The 20302-nt window shown below is 49.8% G+C and overlaps 1 protein-coding gene across 1 annotated transcript in view; it reads left to right on the top strand.

Annotated features, from left to right (window-relative positions):
• The first annotated feature begins 11646 nt into the window (after positions 1 to 11646).
• LOC149768232 (uncharacterized) overlaps positions 11647 to 20302 on the top strand; it is a 31508-nt gene continuing 22852 nt past the window's right edge. The window contains exons 1-2 of the mRNA XM_089927793.1: positions 11647 to 12285; positions 12995 to 13254. Of these exons, the coding sequence (XP_089783919.1) occupies positions 11647 to 12285; positions 12995 to 13254 (899 nt within the window). The remainder of the gene's footprint in view (positions 12286 to 12994; positions 13255 to 20302) is intronic.

Raw genomic sequence — 20302 nt, 5'->3', positions numbered from 1 at the left:
AAGATGCGATGTTTCTGATGTTTCAGAAACATCGCATTCCTATAGACATCAAAACTAACGTTCTTTTCAGAAGAGGAGTCGCATCTCTTCTGAAAGAAGCATATGAAAAAAAAAAAAAAAAGAGTTTCAAAGGTTTTAAACTACCTAAAATTTAGTGAATGAAGCTGGTATATATTTTTTTTTAATTAGATTTTTTGTTTTAAGTTAAAACTCCAACAGTTAAGCCAGTAATAGGATATATTTTTCCTTCTATACTTTCAGTTATTTTCAGAGACCGGATTTCCATCACATGTTTGCTCCAATCCTTCTTCAATATACCAAGGTTCAGGAAAGAAGCAATCTTTAGGTGTAGATACCGTCCCCAAGAAAAGTATTTAGCAGTCAATAAGACCTTGACAAAATGAAAAGCCATAGCAAGCCGTACTCTTGGTTGTCCTCTCATTGTTAGCATTGTTATTATCAGATCGCTTCAAATGTGCTGATATCCAGCAACGTTGATCGTGATGTCTACACGACGCCCAAATTGTGATGATTATGTCAATGATTTTGAAGTTGCAGGAGTGCAAAGATCAACAGATTTTTACCATAGAGTTATAAACAATGATCCCATACCATTAAAAAATAGCGTACAACTGCCTATGTGTTACATTTGTTGTTGACAACTTGTCCCTATATGCAAGTCTGTTTAGTCCCAAACTATCGGAATCTTGGCCGAAATCAGGTTGTGGCCTAGCCACTTAACTATGTCATTAAAAAAGAAAAGAATGGCATACGGACTCAAATTTTGGATATCCAAACCAAAAGTGCTGGTAGACTATCATAGGCCTGCTACTTCAAATTGATGTTTGTGTACCAAGAGCAAATATGAGTTTAGAGCTCTTGGGTCTTACAAAGATGGTTTCTGTAGGACTCTGTGAATCGTATTTATTGGATGATAAAAGGTTTGCAGGCAAATTCCCGGATGAGTTGATTTAGTTATTGTGTATACACCTAAAACTGTTTTCTCAGACAACAGCTACATGACACAGCCACACACAGCAAGTCAGGCTAATGTTATTCTGTTAATCTTGTTTAAATGCAAGACAGCCCTATGCATTTGCTTGGAAAACATCTGATTAAATCAGAATGAGAATTTAATTAACTCTGCCGAGATTTTTTTTTTGTTGTTTAATGTTAATCTTGAAGCTGTTTGATTAGAGAATAGCTAGATGACATTACCTGCTGTAAGTTAGGCAAATATCTCTCATGTTATTTCCTTTAAACTTGAGGTCTGGGTTTATGTTTGATTGAGCTATGCTTGATTACTTTAACATCGGAAATTGGACAACTCTGCAAACACATTTTGTTATCCCTCGACACAATCATCTCCAAGAACATGGATAATTTCGTACATAGATGTACCATGTACTAATGATTAAGATACATATTTTGATTTGTATGCATTATTACGTGTATGATTGTGGATATTTTGTATATAGGTTGGATTATGACGTTCCTTTTTCTAATTCTGTATAGAATATATATTAATTAGAAAATCATGATCGTGTGATGGATTATGGATGGCATCTGGATTGGTTGGCTATGCAAAAAACGTGATGTATATGTTGTATCAGCTTTGGATTGGAGAGCAGCATAGTGTTTGGCATACCATAAGCTAAAGCATGACCATAACTAGTCCCATGTCGGAAAGTTAATTCTAAATAATGAACTGCACTTAATCATAGTTGTGACATAATTACATTAAATTTTGCCTATTTGTAAGATGGAGAAAAGAGGAGGCATTTGGACTAGTCGGCCATGTGTGAAATATGGCATATCAACCGTGGGTTAAGATGTGATATTGTAGTTGCCAGCTATAGAGAAAAGTATGGCGTGTGTTTATCCTGCCACAGGCTGGAGCATAGTTGTGACCAGTCCAATGCTAAAATCAAATCGAGATTGTAAATTATATTTAAACAAATTTTTACATAATTATAAGATTAAGAAAAAGAAGGGCTTCTGGACTAGCTGGCATGTGTGACATGCAGTATATGTGATCTCAGCTGTGGGCTAAGATGCAATAATTATGGTTGCTAGCCACAGAAGGAAACATGGTGTGTATGGCCTGCCATGGGCTGGAACGTGGGCGGTACTAGTCCAGTGCCGGAATGATAATGTTGTTAGAATCTAAACTATGTTAACCGATTAATGACAAGTAATCTCATTGAATTACTGTTAAATAGAATTGTTGATTGGGTGGTATGTGACATGTTTACACAAAAATATGGTGATATATGGCATGTATCTTGAGACTTTCATTTATGGTGATATGTATGTAATTGAGTTGCTATATGGTTAAACTTGATTTGTATGCTGGCATGGCTTATATGTGTGTTCTATAAATATAACCACTGAATCCGTTAAGCATTAGTTAATTATTAGATTGTTGATGTAGGAATCTTACTATATTTTTATATCTTTATATTTGCTAAAAGATGTTTTCATATTCATGCTGGCGTGGAGGATTCTTTCTGAGTTGTAAAACTTATATACTTGTTGCATTTTTTGTCCAGAGTCGTAGGATGTCTAGTTTCAGATGGGTTTGGACATGAAGTTCGAGTGATGGAATCTTAAGTTAGTTAATTTATTTTCTAATACTAATGAACGGTTGAAAATTTTGTAATTGAACAAGTTAGTTATTTAAATCATAGTTGATTTATTTAGTTAGATTATTTGGCTATTAACAGTTGAATTAAATTTTTATAGATTTCTAGGGCATCACTCTGGGGTTTAGGTGGCCGTGTCATGTGGTCGATCTAGGTGACAGTTTCGGGGCATGATAAAAGTGGTATCATGTCTGGTGATGAGATATTTCCTGCTACTTGTTTTCCTAGGTTTCTTGTGTTTCCACCTGGTAGCTCTTTGGGGACATCAACAAAGAGAGCCAGAGACAAACAGCAAGAAACAAAAAGGCTGTATCCAACATGGCGATTTGCATCATAACAAACTAATGCAGCAAGCTTCTCTTTATGGCCTGGTAGTTGCATGCTCCTGGGTCTAAAGAATCCCCTGATGTTAAGAGGCCAGTTAGCTCTTGGTTATGTAGTTGGATGTGATCCTCCAGGCTAGCTGTCCATTGGTGTTGATTGTTTAGGTATCCTAAGAGAATGATAATAGTCGGCTGTCCACATTTTAAAGGTTTGATTTGGTGATCTCAACCTGCAGGTTCCAGGGTTTTGAGTGAATAATGTTGGAGATTAGATCAGCCTAAACAAATAAATAAGTGATCATTTCATCTAAGAAAAGCAACTTGCTAAAGAAACAATAATTGGTGCCTTGTTTCTTATAAGATCATCACCAATCCTGATTCCATCTTGGTTAGTAATGCATGTTGTGTGGAAACATCCAAACAAAATGGGGTTGTAGCCTTCTAGGTAGCCATAATATAAACATGTGTTAAATATTATCTCCATCCCTTCCATGTATCTAGAATATAGTTTTTAAAGCTATATTGATGCCTTCATAACATTTCAGTCGTTATATATTTGGGTCCTATTCAAGCCCTTTCTGCAACCTTTGCCGTTCTTAAAACTATTGCACACCCTGCCCCCGCCTTAATTTTATGACTAAATTATAATTTTTTTTTGATAGTTATATCTATTACATTTACACCCGATAAGTTTATTTCTACACTTATATCCTCTTAAATTAAGAGTATTAGTAAAATTATTTATCTCATATGAAAAATCAAAATTGTCTTTAGGCAAGAAGAAGGATACATATATTTTCTTATATTTTTGGGTGATTGTGTTATCATTTAAGGTTATTTTGTTTAACTTTAATTTTTTTTTTTCCCTGGTATAGCATTAAGGTCTCATTTAAGGTTAACGGTTTAACTAATGTTTTATTAAGTTATAGGTTATAGTATTGGATAAAACGAAACCTCATGAGGTAAATCTGGAACTTTTAAATTATTGAGTGGAAATGTAATTTATCCTTAATCTCGGGAGATTTCTTATAACTTATTCTAATTTTATTTAAAGGATAGAAGTCTGACCAGAATTTTTCTATTCACCAAAAAAGCTATTCCAGTTTAGCGGGATAACCTGGAATAGCACCACTTATCCCGACTCGTCCATCAACCAAACGAACCTAAAATGGGCTCAGGAGTTGCCACATATAGCCTGATGGCGTTCGATGGGGCAGGAGAAGAGGTAATAAGTGCAGCATTTTCTCGGAGAGATCACCTTTTGAGCCGAAGAACAGCCAAGCAAGTCATGAGTGCTTGATTGAGAGAATTACTCCATACCCCTCAAATTTGTAGTACCACTTGCAATGTTGTTTCCTTGAGTCAGAGGCTGCCCAGTTGACAGCATGATCTATGTACAAGAATATTGGAATAACATGCAACAGCCTATCAAAACCTAGGTTTTGTACACTAATTGTTGCAACACATACTGGATTTTTCGGCCAGGTCATATAGTTAGAACTATCAGCTCTATACCATGAATAAGGTGGTGCGAAAAGAGTTGCATCTCAATTAATTGTCTATTAAGTTCAAACCATTCATTCTTAATTGGATCTCCACATGAAACACGAAGAATTGGAAGTTCAGCTACTCAACCTATAATTCTGAGTGAAAAATATTGTGTTACTGCAGGAATCAATAATTAGAAATCCGGAGAACAGTAATCTGGAGATTGGCAGCAACAGTCACCCAGTTCAAACATGGAGATTTGATCTACACTCAGCTATTGTTGCTCCTATTCACTTTTGTTCAATATAGGTTTATAGTAGCTTAGATAAAAGGGCTGTTCTTCCATAAAGTTATAACCCAGGATAATATGTAAATTAAAACTATGTCACCTATAGATGAGAAAACTACAAATAATTTTATACAAGGTATGTTATATAATCATTATACATAATGTTGGGGGAAAAACCCCAAGTCATACCACCACGGAGGCGCTCGGCCGAAAAGCGCCGACCGGAAAGGTGCTCGGCCAAAGAGTGCCAACCAGAGAGCACCAACCAGAGGGGTGCTCGGTTAGAGAGCGCCAATCCGAAAAGATGCTCGGCCCAAGAGTGCCGACCGGAGCGCCAAGAGGTGCTCGGACCAACCAACACGTCCCAAGTAGGGATGCTCGGCTAGAAAGAGTCGACCAGAAGAACGCCGACCAGAGAAGCGCTCGAACTAGGAAGCGCCGACCAGAGACAGCGCCAAATAGAGGTGCTCGGCTAGAAGGTGCTCGCCCAAAGGGCGTCGACCAAAAGTACTAGAAGCAACCCCGCCATAGGGCGCCCCTCTGGGCGACCAGCTCGGCTCGGCACCCTTGCCGAGCCGATGCCTTAACTAATACTCCTCCCCGCCAAGCTTTCTCGAAAGGTCCGGCGGCTATACACGCGACTCTACTATAGCCTGCCACTATCTCCAAGCCATCAAGGCATAAGATCTCTGCAGGTATTCGGCACGACCTGCCATTAATGCATGAGACTCCCTCAAGTCTCCGATGCACCCAGTCATTTAATGAGCACGGCCCAAGACGATCTCCGGATCACTGAACCATCAGAGCGTATGGCTCTCCCTGACCGCCGGTTCATTCGGTAATAAATGCACTTACCATCCACGGACCCCAGGCCCACCACAGCCGGCGGTTCAACCACTCCAACAGGTCCGATCGACCGTGACAACTCCCTGATTCCGGTCCGATTCGGTCCCGTTCTCCACTACGCCATTAATGGGCCAAATCGTGCCCAATTATTACAAAAGAGGACAAACCTCCTGTCACCTCCCAGGTAACAAAAATCCTTCTATAAAAGGAAACCTGGGGGAAAAGGATGGGGGGCCGCCCGGACAGAACCCTCCTGGACCGGGTGAAAAGAAGCAAACAGCACAGACACAATGGAGGATATCACCCTCTTCATCTTCTTCATCTTATCCAAATATTCCTGCTGTCTTCTCCATATACTCTCTTCCTTGCTCTCTCCACATATCTGCCCCCTCTGACTTAAGCATCGGAGGGCCGGCGCCGGGGAGCCCGGCCACCGGCTTTTTGCAGGACTTACACCCCTCCAGGAGGACGTCACCAGTCGGCGCGCCGCCGACCACCGTCCCTGCAGCGAAGCTCCTCCTTCCCCGGCTTCGCGGTAGCCCCCGGGTCCAATTTCCAGCAACAGTTGGCGCTAGAGGAAGGGCCCGAGTTCGCTGCCATGAAGCTAAGAAGCAAAGGGGCTTCCAACGCCTCTCGACGTCCTCCACCCAGTCCTGAGCATTCCGTCCGGAACTCACCACCTCCGGCTGAGTCAGTTCATCAAGTTCGGCCGGAGCAATTCGATGCCCTGGTGCAACAGGTGCAGGCCTTGGCCACCGCTGTCCAAAGCCTGCAACCCAGGGGCATCCCAACGGCACCGCCTCCTCCGGCTCCAGTCCAACCGGAGCCTCCTGCAAGTGGACTTCCCCTTCGAGGTCAGGACTCTCAAGTCCAGGCCTCCCTCTGGAGAGAGCACCCCGTCAGAGTCCATGGAGGCTGGCCACAACCTTCAGAAGCTGAGTCGGTTCCAGGGCAACCTGCACCCGAGCGAACCACTGCAGCAATCCTCCAGAACGATGAACTCGACAGGAAGGTCGAGAAGCTGGAGCGCCAAATCCAGGCACTCCATGGCAGGAAATCGGGGCGCGATGGCGACTTTGAGTTTACTACGAAGTCGCCCTTCTCCCCGGAGATTGAAGATAAACCGGTTCCGCTACGGTTCAAGATGCCCCAGGTGGAGCCCTACAACGGCAAGGCCGATCCCCTTGACCACCTGGAGAGTTACCGGGTCTTAATGGCCCTACAAGGAGCCTCGGAGGCCATGATGTGCAAAGCTTTCCCGGCGACACTCCGAGGACCAGCCCGACTTTGGTTCACCGGGCTGAAGCCGAGTACTGTCTCTTCCTTTGAGCAGCTCGGCAGATAATTTGCTGGCAACTTTGCCGCCAGCCAGCCCCAGCGGCGGACATCCGACTCCCTTCTTGATATCAAACAAACGGAGGGAGAATCCTTCAAGGAGTACTTGGACCGGTTCACCGCCGCAACATGGGAGGTCCGGGAGCTTGACCAGTCAATCGCCATGTCGGCATTGAAGACTGGAGCCCGGTCCTACAGATTCCTCTTCTCGATCGAGAAGAATTTCCCCACGGACCTCACCGAAATGTTCGCTCGGGCGCGGAAGTATGCCAAGGCAGAAGAGGCCGTGGCAGTTAGGCGGGGTGGGACCGAGCAGAACCCCAAGAAAAGACGCCGCGAGGAGCGCGGCCGGCTCAGAAGCCCGTCTCCGCGACGAGCTAAGAATCCGCCCCGCCCGAAGAGTCCACCCCGGTTGAGAGGACCGCCGCAGCAGAGGTCACCACTCCGCCCGAGGTTCCCACTGCAGGCCCGTGCACCTGAAAGGAGGTATAAAAAGTATACTCCCCTCAATGCTCCTCGGGCTGAAATCCTCATGGAGATTGAGAGTCGGGATTGCATCCGGCTCCCACCTCCGAAGCCAGACACCAGAATCCGGCGTGATGTCCGGAAGTATTGCCGTTTCCACCGGGATCACGGCCATGATACCGAGGATTGTTATCAGCTCCGAAATGAGATCGAAGCGCTCATTCGCCGAGGGGTGCTCGATCGGTTTGTGCAAGGCCGGCGTGAAGGGAAGAAGCCAGCCGAAGGAGCAGCACAGCCTGAAGGTTCAAATGCCAACAGGCCCATCGCCGGCGTCATCAACACTATCCGAGGCGGGACCTCGGCTAGGGAAGCCTCAGGGGAAGAAGCCTCCTCAAAGCGCCCGCGCACCTCTGAAGCCATCTCCTTCTCAGATGATGATCTAGAGGGAGTCGAAACTCCCCATGATGATGCCGTGGTCATCTCCATGATCATAAATAAATTTGATGTAAAACGCATCCTGGTTGATAATGGAAGCTCGGCGAATGTTTTGTATTTTGGTGCTTATTGTAAAATGGGGATGACAAAAGAACAGCTACGGAGGATGAATGCTCCGCTAGTTGGATTCACTGGGGATTCAGTCCCAGTAGAGGGCGAGATCGACCTTCTGGTCACAACCGGGCTCGCCCCTCGTGAAAGTACCGTGGGTATGAGCTTCCTTGTAATACGCCTGCCCTCGGTTTACAACGCCATCCTCGGAAGGCCAGGACTCAACGCCCTCCGAGCAGTGGTCTCAACTCACCACCTGCTGATGCGATTCCCTACCAGCCAGAGAGTCGGTGAAGTTCGAGGGGACCAAATAGTGGCAAGGCGATGCTACCTAGCGACCCACGAGGCAAGACGACCAGCCGAGGTGCCTGCCCCAACGACTGACCAGCCTTCGACTGAAATTATGGAGGCACGGGTCAACCCCCAGAAAGAGCGGGTAGAGCCTGGTGAGTTGTTAATTCAAGTTCCCTTACGAGAGAACTTTCCCGAGCTAACCGTGCAGGTCGGCTCTGGCCTTGGCGAACACGAGAGGAGTCGCCTCGTCAACTTTATACGGGACAATATGGATGTCTTCGCATGGTCGCCTGCAGACATGCCGGGGATAGATCCGGAGGTCATGGTCCACCGGCTTCAGGTGAAGCCGACCTGCAAGCCCGTGCGACAAAAGAAGCGAGGCGCCGCCCCTGAACGACAACGAGCAGCAGCCGAGGAGGTCGGCAAGCTCCTTGAAGCCGGCTTCATCCGGGAGATATCCTACCCGGAATGGCTCGCCAATGTGGTCCTCGTCAAGAAAGCTAGCGGGAAGTGGCGTATGTGCGTGGACTACACCGACCTGAATAAAGCCTGCCCGAAGGACAGCTTTCCACTTCCCAGCATCGACCAGCTCGTGGACTCCACCTCGGGTCACGAGCTGCTGGCATTCATGGACGCCTTTTCCGGATACAACCAGATCCGCATGGCGCCAGAAGATGAGGAAAAGACAGCCTTCATCACCGACGGGGGAACCTACTGCTACAAAGTGATGCCGTTCGGTCTAAAAAATGCCGGGGCAACTTATCAAAGGCTGGTCAGCCGGATCTTCAAAGACCAAATAGGCCGAAACATGGAGGTCTACGTGGATGACATGCTGGTGAAAAGCAAGGCGGCGCAAGACCACATAGCCGACCTCAATGAAGCATTCTCCGCACTCCGAAAGTACCAGATGAAGCTCAACCCAGCTAAATGTGCATTCGGGGTCACCTCCGGTGTGGAGTGATTGATTAAAACCCCATTTGATTTTGATGAGCTCAAAGCATTTGAGTATATCTTTTGATTACTAATAAATTCAATTGAGTGTTTCAGTGAAAATCCTGTCTAAGTGTCCCAAGACTTGGTTCATAATTTTTGGATAAGTTAAGGAGTCTGTTTGAACCAATGTCTGAGACTCGAGTCGACTCCCGAGTATCACGAGTCGACTCCAAGCATATCAAGTTCACTGGCACGAGCTCGAGTCGACTCCAGATAAATACGAGTCGACTCCGACTGAGAACAGACAGAAGGACAGAAAGCTTCAACTCAAAACCTGTCAGCGAGTCGACTCCCGAAGTGCGCGAGTCAACTCCGATGTTCACCGAGTCGACTCCAAGGAAGTAAGAGTCGACTCCAAGCAGTCACAGGCAGAAAAGTCAGAGAGCAGTTTTCGGGTCTGAGATTCGAGTCGACTCCCGTGGAATGCGAGTCGACTCCGATGGTTGGCAAGTCGACTACAAAGAAAGTGAGAGTTGACTCTCAGCGGAACACAAAGAAAAAGTCAGAGAGCATTTTTGGGACTCTGAGATTCGAGTCGACTCCCGCAGTACGCGAGTCGACTCCGAGACTCCGCGATCATCAACAGACAGAAGATCAAGTTACTGCCTCTGAGATTCGAGTCGACTCCCAGACATCTCGAGTCGACTCCAAGACAGCTTCACATCAAAAGGCAGAAGACCAAGTTTCGGAAACTGAGAGCCTAGTCGACTCCGAGGAAATTCGAGTCGACTCCAAGACTGGTCGAGCCAAAAGACAGAGGATCGGGAGTTCGGGCTCTGAGATTCGAGTCGACTTCCAGGACAGTCGAGTCGACTCGAGTGGACAAAATTCAAAATTGGATCCACGGACTTCAGTGGATGAGCCGACTCCAAAATTGCCAAGTCAGCTCCAGAAGTTGGCGAGTCGACTCCAGGTCAAGACGAGTCGACTCCCAGTCGTGAAGGCAACTTTAATTCAAATTTGGAACAGTTGCCGAGTCGACTCCGGAAAAGCTTGAGTCGACTCCCGCTACAGCCGAGTCGACTCCTGATCGCGCGAGTCGACTCCAACCCACCAACGGTCATATTGTCAGGCTGCGCAGAGTGTTCAGAACGGGCAAAAAAAGCACTCTAACGGCTAGTTTCCATGGGGGTTGGCTTAAATAGCCACAGAGGACTGTAGCAAGGGAGAGAACAACCATTCCACTCCAACTAATCAAGCATTCAAGCTCTGCAACGTGCTCTTCAACGAAAAAGAGGAAGATCTGCATTTACTGCTTCCAACTACATCTTCCCAGCAATTAAAGCCTCCTTCTCCTGCATTCAAGTCGACTACTCTTTCAAGAGGAGACCAGAAGTTTAAGAAGCCATTCCTCATCTCCAATCTAAAAGCGTTTGAGGCTTCTTAACTTCATTTATTGTTCATATTGTTTTCATCTGCTTTTTGAGAAGCTCATTTTCTGTTTTCTTTCTACAACTTGTATTTACTTGGTTCAATCGGAGATTGAATCAAGGGGATTGAGGTTGGTTGGTGAGCCGAGTTAAAACCAACGTGTGTAAGGGTTTGATTGTGATCCCGGGAAAACAATCGGGGCGGTTCTAGTCGGTGAGCCTGGGAAAACCAACCGAGTTCGTTGTGAGCTCGTAAAACAACAAGTTTGGTTGTGAGCTTGGAAAACAACCGGCTGTAATCCAAGGGGGTTATAGTGAATTCCCAAGTGAGACTTGGGGAGTGGACGTAGGAGCAAGGGTTAGCTCCGAACCACTATAAAACCTTGTGTTTGTGTTGGATTGTCTCTCTTCTTCTTCCCCTCACATCACTCACAGCACTTAGCATTAATTAAATAACTTACAATAGTTTTTAATTAGTCAACCACATCGTTTTAATTATTCAAATTATTTTAAAACCCAATTCACCCCCCCCTCTTGGGTTGTCTATCTGGGCAACAAGTGGTATCAGAGCCTAAACTCTTCCACCCAAGAGTTAAAAGATCAAAATGACAACCCCATTTGGATCTTCCCACATTGAGGGTCAGTCCACCCAAAGACCCCCTTTCTTTAATGGATCCGACTACTCATACTGGAAGGCTAGGATGAGAATATTCATCCAAGCCCAAGACTATGAGATGTGGACCATTGTAGTAAATGGCCCATACATCCCATCCATATATGTAGAGGGTATCAAGGTACCCAAACTAGAAAAGGATTGGGATGAACATGACATGAGGAAGGCACAACTAAACTCTAAAGCTATGAATGTGTTTTATTGTGCCTTGGATAGAAATGAATTCAATAGGGTCTCTACTTGCAACTCTGCAAAAGAGATTTGGGATAGACTTGAAGTGACCCATGAGGGCACGAATCAAGTTAAAGAATCCAAAATTAATATATTGGTTCATAAGTATGAACTATTTAAAATGGATTCTAATGAGACAATCACTAGCATGTTCACTAGGTTTACTGACATTGTCAATGGCCTAAAAAGCCTTGGCAAGAGCTATACTAACAGTAATCTTGTCAGGAAAATACTTCGCTGCCTACCAAGGTCATGGGAAGCCAAGGTGACGGCAATCCAAGAAGCTAAAGACTTGAACAAGCTTCCACTTGAAGAGCTCCTTGGATCCCTAATGACTCACGAGCTAACCATGAAGCAACACAGCGAAGAGGAGTCCTCCCACAAGAAAAAGGTAATAGCTCTTAAGTCTACTTCATCTAACAAGGACTTGTCTTGCAGTAGCAGCAGTGACGAAGAAGAGAATGAGGAAGATGATGGTGAGGCTCTTCTTGTGCGCAAGTTCAAGAAATTCATCAACCACAAGAAGTCCTATCATCAAAGGAGAGGCCCCTCAAATTCCTACCGCAAGGACAAAGGTAAGGAAAGGGAAAATGAGGGGATTGGGTGTTACGAGTGCAAGAAGCCGGGTCACATAAGAGCTGAGTGCCCCTTACTGAAGAAGGGGAGTAAGTACAAGAAGAAGAAGGCTCTTGTCACAACACTATCCGACTCCGACTCATCATCCTCCTCATCAGATGATGAACAAGAAGAGAAGGCCAATTTCTGCTTCATGGCCAATGAAAACGAGGTAACTTCCGATACACATCCTGATTTTTCTTTTGATGAACTTTATGATGCATTTAATGAATTAATGGTAGAATATAAGGCCATAAATCTTAAGAATAAAGAACTAAAAATAGCTAATCAATCATACCTACATAAATACGATAAATTAGTTAAGGATAAGGATTTAATCATCAAAGAAAATATAGAACTTAAGACAAGCAACCAACTTTTAACTCAAAAGACTAGTACCTTAACTAAAGATAATGAAAAACTAACTAAGAAACTTTCAGAACTTAAAAATCATAAACAAATCTTAAATAAGGATCTCACAAAAGAACTTAATGACCTAAAAGCAGAAAATCAAACTCTAACTAAAGAACTTAACAAATACAAACCCTTAGTTGAAAAATTTACATATAGTTCTGAAAAATTAAACATGATACTTAATAGTCAACGAGCCGTATTTAATAAAGCGGGTTTAGGGTATAAATCAAGAAATAAACAAAAACTTCTTAGTAACTTCTTTGTTAAAGCTGGAGAAACTAAAACTAAGAAAATAACTTGCTTTTGCTGTGGTACTATAGGTCATAAAGCGAATGTGTGTAATTTTAGGAAAAATAAAACAAAAAGGAAAATTAAAAGGGTATGGGTTCCAAAAGGAACCAACTTGACTAACCATGAAGGACCCAAGAAAACTTGGGTACCTAAGATGACATGATTTGCTTGTGTAGGAGTGTCTTGCAGCCAAGGTCAACAAAAACTGCTGGTACTTGGATAGTGGCTGCTCAAGGCACATGACGGGTGACAAAGATCAATTTTTCACCCTTGAAGCTAAGAAGGGAGGTGCTGTGACTTTTGGAGACAACAACCAAGGTCACATCATTGGTATTGGTAAAGTTCAAATCACCCCTTCTACTTTTATTGATAATGTTAGATATGTTGATGGTCTTAAGCATAACTTATTAAGCATTAGTCAATTATGTGATAAAGGGTATGATGTTATGTTTAAGCCATCACTATGTGTTACGGGGGAACTAAGCCGCCATGCTCCACGTGACCGGCACGCGCGCCCATGAAGACTACGGCTGTCCTTTGATCCAGCAATCCGACCCCGAGTCGGACATCTTCGGCTCCACAGCCCGACCTCGAGTCGGCTGCCCTTCGATCCAGCAGTCCGGCCCCGAGTCGGACATCTTCGGCTTTGCAGCCCGACCCCGAGTCGGCTGCCCCTTAATCTAGCAATCCGACCCCAAGTCGGATATCCTCAGCACCGCAGTCCGACCCCGGGTCGGCTGCCCCCTGATCCAGCACTCCGACCCCGAGTCGGAGATCTCTTGATAACGACAGGCTGCTTCCCAGAGGCACGCCGAGGCCTCCTGCTCCACTACTCCCTGCAACGGCTGTATCCGATGCTGTTCCACGATCTCCTGTATCAGCCGTACAAAGCGGAACTCCACTACGCCCTGTCATGGCCGTACCCAGCGCTGCTCCACGACGCCCTGTAACGGCCATGTCAGTGGCCACTCCGTCGCGCCCACGATGACAAACCCCCCTCAGAGACCCCCCAGCCAGGTATATATGCGGCTGGGGGGAGAAGGGGGGGTAAGCAATATCTTCCAGAGCACTCTCTTGCTTGCGATGATTATCTCTCCTTCTCCTCCAATCTCCTCTGACTTGATCGTCGGAGGGCCCCCACTACCCCAGTGGTGGTGCGAGGCTTGCTCGCAGGTTTCCCGGTGGAAGGTGGAGCGTAACCAACACCAACCAAGACAACTCAGACGGAACCCCGTTCACACCGCTGTGTCAATCGTTCTCGGTTTGGACCACCAGCAACAGTTGGCGCTAGAGGAAGGGCCTGATCTCGGAGCGATCGTAATGGCACGGCGAGGTGGTCGTGGAGCTTCCAATGCCTCCGGTCGCGGGGCCTCTCGCGCCTCCGGCCGGGAGGCCGCTGCGTCTCCAACACATTCTCAGCAACACTCAACCGTTCCACCCCCGATTCAGATGGTCGAAGCCGCTCAGTTCGACCAGTTAGCCCAGCAGGTCCGCACCCTCGCGGAGGCAGTGCAGAACCTGCAGGGTGTGATGTCTCGGGCGCCGCAGCGGGCCCAGGAGCCGCTGCTCCCTGAGCGCTCACCTGTCCTCCTTAACCCGCGCTCCTTCCTCTCCCATGGGGAGGAGCGCCGGCGCGAGGAAGATTCTCGAGCACGGTCCATTCTGCCGGGACCGTCCCATCGAAGCTGCGCGGGGTACAAGAGGCGGGCCCGGGCGCGTTCCCAGACCCCCCAGTCCTCAAGGAACCCGCGCTCCAGTCGGTCCCCCTCTCGGTGCTCCTTGTCTCCCACCCACCGGTCGCGCTCCCTGGACCGGCGGGTGGACGATCTCCACCGACAACTCCAGGTCCTGAAGGGCCACTCTAAAGATCCCTTCGCCGACTTGGAGATCTCCTCCCAACCAGCGCTTGCCTCGAGGATCCTGCGGACCCCAAATCCGCCGGGATTCAAAATGCCGGCGATCGAGCCCTATGACGGGGCGGCGGACCCGCGGGATCACGTGGAGAGTTTCAGGACTCTTATGCTCCTCCATGGAGCATCAGATCCTCTCCTCTGCAAGGCCTTCCCGGCGACCCTCCGTGGCCCAGCCAGGGCGTGGTTCGCCGGCCTGGAGGCTGACTCTATCCAGTCCTTTGACCAGTTCACTCGCCTCTTCATCAGCCATTTCGTCGTCAGTAGCCGGCGGCGATTGGTTTCCGACTCCCTCTTTGATGTCCGGCAAAACGAGGGAGAAAGCCTGCGGGATTACCTTACCCGCTTCAACAAGGCTACATTGGAGGTCCGGAACCTGAGCCAGGAGGTGGCTCTCTCAGCCCTGAAGCGTGGCTTCCGGAAGGGCAGACTCACCTTCTCCCTGGACAAACGCCTGCCGCGGAGCTTTCCGGAGCTGTTGTCTCGAGCGAACCAGTATGCAGACGCCGAGGAGGCAGCCGCCCACCGGAACAAGGAGGCCAACGAGGCCCCTCTAAAGCTCGGGAAGAAAAGGCGAAAAGAGGCACCCCAGAGGAGGAGCCCGACGCCTCAACATCGGCGCAGAAGCCCGTCACCGGCGAGGAACCACGGCGCCCCACGCCCTCGTTCTCCGCACCGACGCTTCAACCGGTACACCCCACTCCTGGCCCCCCGGGCCCAGATCCTTATGGAGGTCAAGGGGCGGGGAACCTCCCGGTCCCGAGGCAGATGAAGAAAATCCCTGGGAGGAGGCCCTCTCGAGCGTACTGTGAGTACCACCGAGACCACGGCCACGACACCGAAGACTGCTTCCAGCTTCGGGACAAGATCGAGGCTCTCATCCGCCGAGGGCGTCTCGGTCGATATGTAAACGACCGACGTCCCCCCGCAGACCCGCGCCCGGCCGACCCGGCCCCTCAGGAGCCTCGGGAGCAGAATCGACCCGTCGCGGGCGTGATCCACACCATCACTGGGGGCTGCTCTCGGCCTGTGAGGAACGCAGGGGGCTCGGTGGAAGCATCAGGGGTGGCCGTCGCGAAGAGGCAGCGGGTCGGAAATGTAATCACTTTTTGTGATGAGGATGTAAAGGGGGTTCAGACCCCCCATGATGATGCCATGGTGATCTCCCTCACTATGGCGAACTATGATGTAAGGCGTGTTCTTGTGGATAGTGGAAGCTCAGCTGATATTTTGTTTTACGAGGCCTTCCAAAAGATGAGCTTGTCCCGACAAGTGTTGCACAAAACATCCACCCCCCTCATAGGATTCACTGGAGACGCTATCTCGGCCGAAGGTGTCGTTGAGCTGCCTGTGACTGCGGGCGTTGCACCCGCAGAAGCCACGGTGCGGCTCGGGTTCTTGGTCGTCCGTGTTCCCTCGGCCTACAACGCTATCCTCGGACGACCCGGACTGAACGCCCTTCGCGCGGTAGTCTCTACATACCATTTGCTAATGCGGTTCCCCACGGCGGCCGGGATTGGAGAGGTCCGAGGTGACCAACCGACCGCACGACAATGTTTCCTAGCAACTCTCAAAGGGAAGAAGCCCGTGGAGGCCCTAAGCGTCGAGTCCCTTGACGCCAGAGACGAGGTGGCTTTGCGGCACGGGGAGCCGGCCGAGGGTGTGATCGAAGTTCCCCTTGAGGAGGGTCGCCCGGACCGTACGGTCCGGGTCGGTGCCAACCTCGACTCGGAAGCTCGGCTCAGGTTAGTGGAATTCCTCCGAGCCAATGCTGATGTATTTGCCTGGTCGGCGGCCGATGTACCTGGGATCGACCCGGAGGTCATTTCTCACGCCCTCAACGTCGACCCAACCCACCGACCAGTAAAGCAGAAGAAGAGACACTGTGCCCCGGATCGGATCCGAGTGGTCGATCAGGAGGTAGACAAGCTCTTGGAGGCAGGATTCATAAGGGAGGTCAGCTACCCCGAATGGCTGGCAAATGTCGTACTTGTTCGGAAGGCGAGCGGGAAGTGGAGGATGTGCGTCGACTACACCGACCTGAACAAGGCGTGCCCCAAGGATAGCTTTCCGCTTCCACGGATAGACCAACTGGTCGACGCGACTTCCGGATATCAGCTGCTGTCTTTCATGGACGCCTTCTCCGGCTACAACCAAATAATGATGGCTCCACAGGACGAGGAGAAAACTGCCTTTATAACAGACCGGGGGCTGTACTGTTACAAGGTAATGCCCTTTGGTCTGAAGAATGCTGGCGCCACTTACCAGCGCCTCGTCAACAAAATCTTCAAAGGGCAAATCGGCCGGAACATGGAGGTGTACGTGGACGATATGCTGGTGAAGAGCCGCCATGCCGACCAGCACATCGCGGATCTGGAGGAGACTTTTGCCACCCTGCGGAAGTTTCGCATGAAGCTGAACCCAGCGAAGTGCGCCTTTGGCGCTTCGGCCGGGAGGTTCCTCGGTTTCATTGTCAACCAGCGGAGGATCGAAGCCAACCCTGACAAAATCAAGGCCATCCAAGATATGTCCCCTCCGACCAAAGTGAAGGAGGTTTAGGAGCTCGCTGGAAGGGTCGCCGCGCTCGGACGATTTGTGGCAAAATCGGCCGAACGCTGCCAACCGTTCTTCAAGGTGTTGAAGCGCCCGAAAGACTTCCTTTGGACGGCCGAATGTCAAGTGGCATTCGACCAACTCAAGGAGTACTTAGCGTCTCCTCCCCTGCTGTCCAAGCCGCAAGAGGGGGAGATGCTCTACCTCTATCTGGCGGTCTTCCCAACCGCAGTCAGCGCAGTACTGGTTCGGGAAGAGGCAAAGCTCCAGAAGCCTGTGTACTACATCAGCCGGGTCCTACGGGATGCCGAGACGCGGTATACGAAGGCGGAAAAGATCGCCTTCGCGCTGCTCACCGCGGCCAGGAGGCTTCGCCCCTATTTCCAGGCTCATCCCGTCACCCTCTTGACCGATCAACCACTGCGGCAGATCCTCAGCAATCCTGAGAATGCGGGACGGCTGGTGAAGTGGGCAGTAGAACTTGGTGAGTTCGACATCCGCTACCAGCCCCGACCCGCCATCAAGGCCCAGGTGCTCGCGGACTTCCTCGCTGAGTGCACTGTGCAGGAGGCAGAACCTAGGCCGCCGGAAACACCCAGCCTCGACCTCCCAATCTGGACGCTTCACATTGATGGGTCGTCGAACCCCGAAGGCGGAGGGGCCGGGCTGGTCCTTACCAGTCCCGATGGAGTGATAGCCGAGTATGCCTTGAGGTTCGGATTTCCAGTGACCAACAACGAGGCGGAATACGAGGCCCTAGTCACAGGACTCAAACTCACCAAGGAGCTCGGCATCCGGCGTTTGAAGGTCTTCACCGACTCCCAGCTGGTGGTCGGGCAGGTCCGAGGGGAGTTCGAGGCTCGGAGCCCGACCATGCAGAGCTATGTCTGGAAGGTGCAAGCACTCATTCCCGACCTCGGCAGTGTTGACATTCAGCAGGCCCCGAGAAGCGAAAATGCCAGGGCCGACAGGCTGTCCCGCTTGGTGGGCGCAGACGCGCACAACTTGTCGAGGGCAATCTACCTGGAGACCCTGGATGCCCCGAGCATCGGCGAGGCCGGAGCGGTGATGGCGATTGATCCGGAGCCATCTTGGATGGACCCGCTCGTCGCCTACCTCGCCGAAGGGATCCTCCCAGAGGACGAAGATCAAGCTCGGCGACTCGTCATGAAGTCCGCCCACTACGTACTCTATGAAGGGAGGCTGTATCGGACCTCGTTCACCGCCCCCCTCTTAAGGTGCCTCCGCCCCTCGGAAGCGGCCTACGCCCTCAGCGAAATCCACGAAGGCATCTGCGGATCGCACCTGGGGGCTAGGTCCTTGGCGCATAAGATCATGAGGCAAGGCTATTATTGGCCTACCTTGTTGGAGGACTCAAAGGATCATGTGCGGAAATGCGACGCCTGCCAGCGCCACGCCAACGTCCAGAGAGTCCCTTCTGTCCCCTTGGCACCAATCACTGCACCCTGGCCCTTCGCCCAGTGGGGAATGGACATCCTCGGACCATTTTCCGTCGCTTCAGCTCAGCGGAAATTTTTGATTGTTGCAATCGACTACTTCACCAAGTGGGTGGAGGCAGAGCCGCTGGCCACTATCACGGAGGTGCAAGTCCGGAAGTTCGTGAAGAAGAACATCATTGTCCGATTTGGGGTACCTCGGGTCCTCATCTCGGATAATGGGCGACAGTTCGACAACAAGCATTTCCGTGACTTCTGCGAGGAGTTCGGGATCGAGCATCGGTTCACATCTGTGTCGCATCCCCAAACCAACGGCGAGGCCGAGGTCACAAATCGGACAATCCTCCAAGGAATCAAAGCGCGAATCGGTCGGACGGGGCAAGCTTGGGTCGAAGAACTCGAGAATGTCCTTTGGGCGTATCGGACCACGCATCGGACCCCTACCGGGGAGACGCCTTTCAGCCTAATCTATGGCACGGAAGCCATTGTCCCCGTGGAGCTCGGACTCCCCTCACCTCGGGTGGCCGCGCACCGACCCGAGGCCAATTCGGAACAACTCCGAGGGAACCTGGATCTCTTGGAAGAAGCGAGAGAAATGGCGCAGGTTCGGATGGCGATGTATCAGCGGAGGGTGGCCCGATATTACAACTCCAAGGTCCGACCGAAGCTTTTCAGAATCGGAGATCTGGTGCTAAGGCGAGCTAAAGCATCTCGACCTGCGGAAGGTGGGAAGCTAGCGCCAAATTGGGAAGGCCCATATAAGGTTCGCTGGGTAAACCGACCTGGCTCCTACCAGCTGGAGGCCCTAGATGGTCGAGAAATTCTAAGGAGCTGGAATTCCGCTAACCTGCGGATGTATTACCAGTAGAACGACGATGCCAGAAAGACAGTTCAAAAATGTATAACGCTTTGCATTTCAATAATTTCTGGTTACAACGGCGTGCTCGTGTGATTACAAGGAATTCCCAGGGGGGAATTAGGGTGTAAAGAAAGTAAAGAAGAGGTGGAGACTCCGAGGAGCTGAAGATCTGGGATCCCGAAACCTCCATCTGAAGCGGTTGCAATCCCGTCGGAAGTGGGGGCTTCCAACCGGAGGCGCCATCGGCGTCTCACGAAAGAGACGAAGAGCCGGCGCGGATGAAGAAGAAGTGGACGAAGGAGAAGTCCACACTGCCTCCAACCGGAGGCGCCATCCACGCCCCACGAAGAGGATGAGGAGCCGCCGCCGACGAAGCTCCCGCTGCCTCCAGAGGAACGCCACCTCCAAGGGATATTCCGGTCCTCCCCAGTGTTAGGGGAGAGAAGGAATACGAGGGAGAAGAGCATATGGAGGCGCGGTCCCGGATCAGGCGTCTGGTGCAGAGCTCAATCGGGAGGCTGAACTTCAAGGAGGGGAGATGTGATCCCGGATGAAACGCTTAGAGCGGAGTTCCGCCGGGGAGACCCTCCTTGCTGATCCCAGATGAAACGGCTAGTTGGCTGAAGTCGCGAGGGGCGCGCCTCCCGTTCCTTCGGCAGGAGTCTCTCAGCCATGCGCCAGAGAGAAGGTCCACGATCCATGGCA

This window comes from Phoenix dactylifera, chromosome 2, assembly GCF_051530095.1.
Source record: "Phoenix dactylifera cultivar Ajwa chromosome 2, Ajwa_hap1_PhDact_Kaust_v1.1, whole genome shotgun sequence".
Lineage (NCBI taxonomy): Eukaryota > Viridiplantae > Streptophyta > Magnoliopsida > Arecales > Arecaceae > Phoenix > Phoenix dactylifera.
The sequence above is the reverse complement of the archived record's forward strand: the minus strand, read 5'-3'. Positions and strand labels throughout refer to the sequence as shown.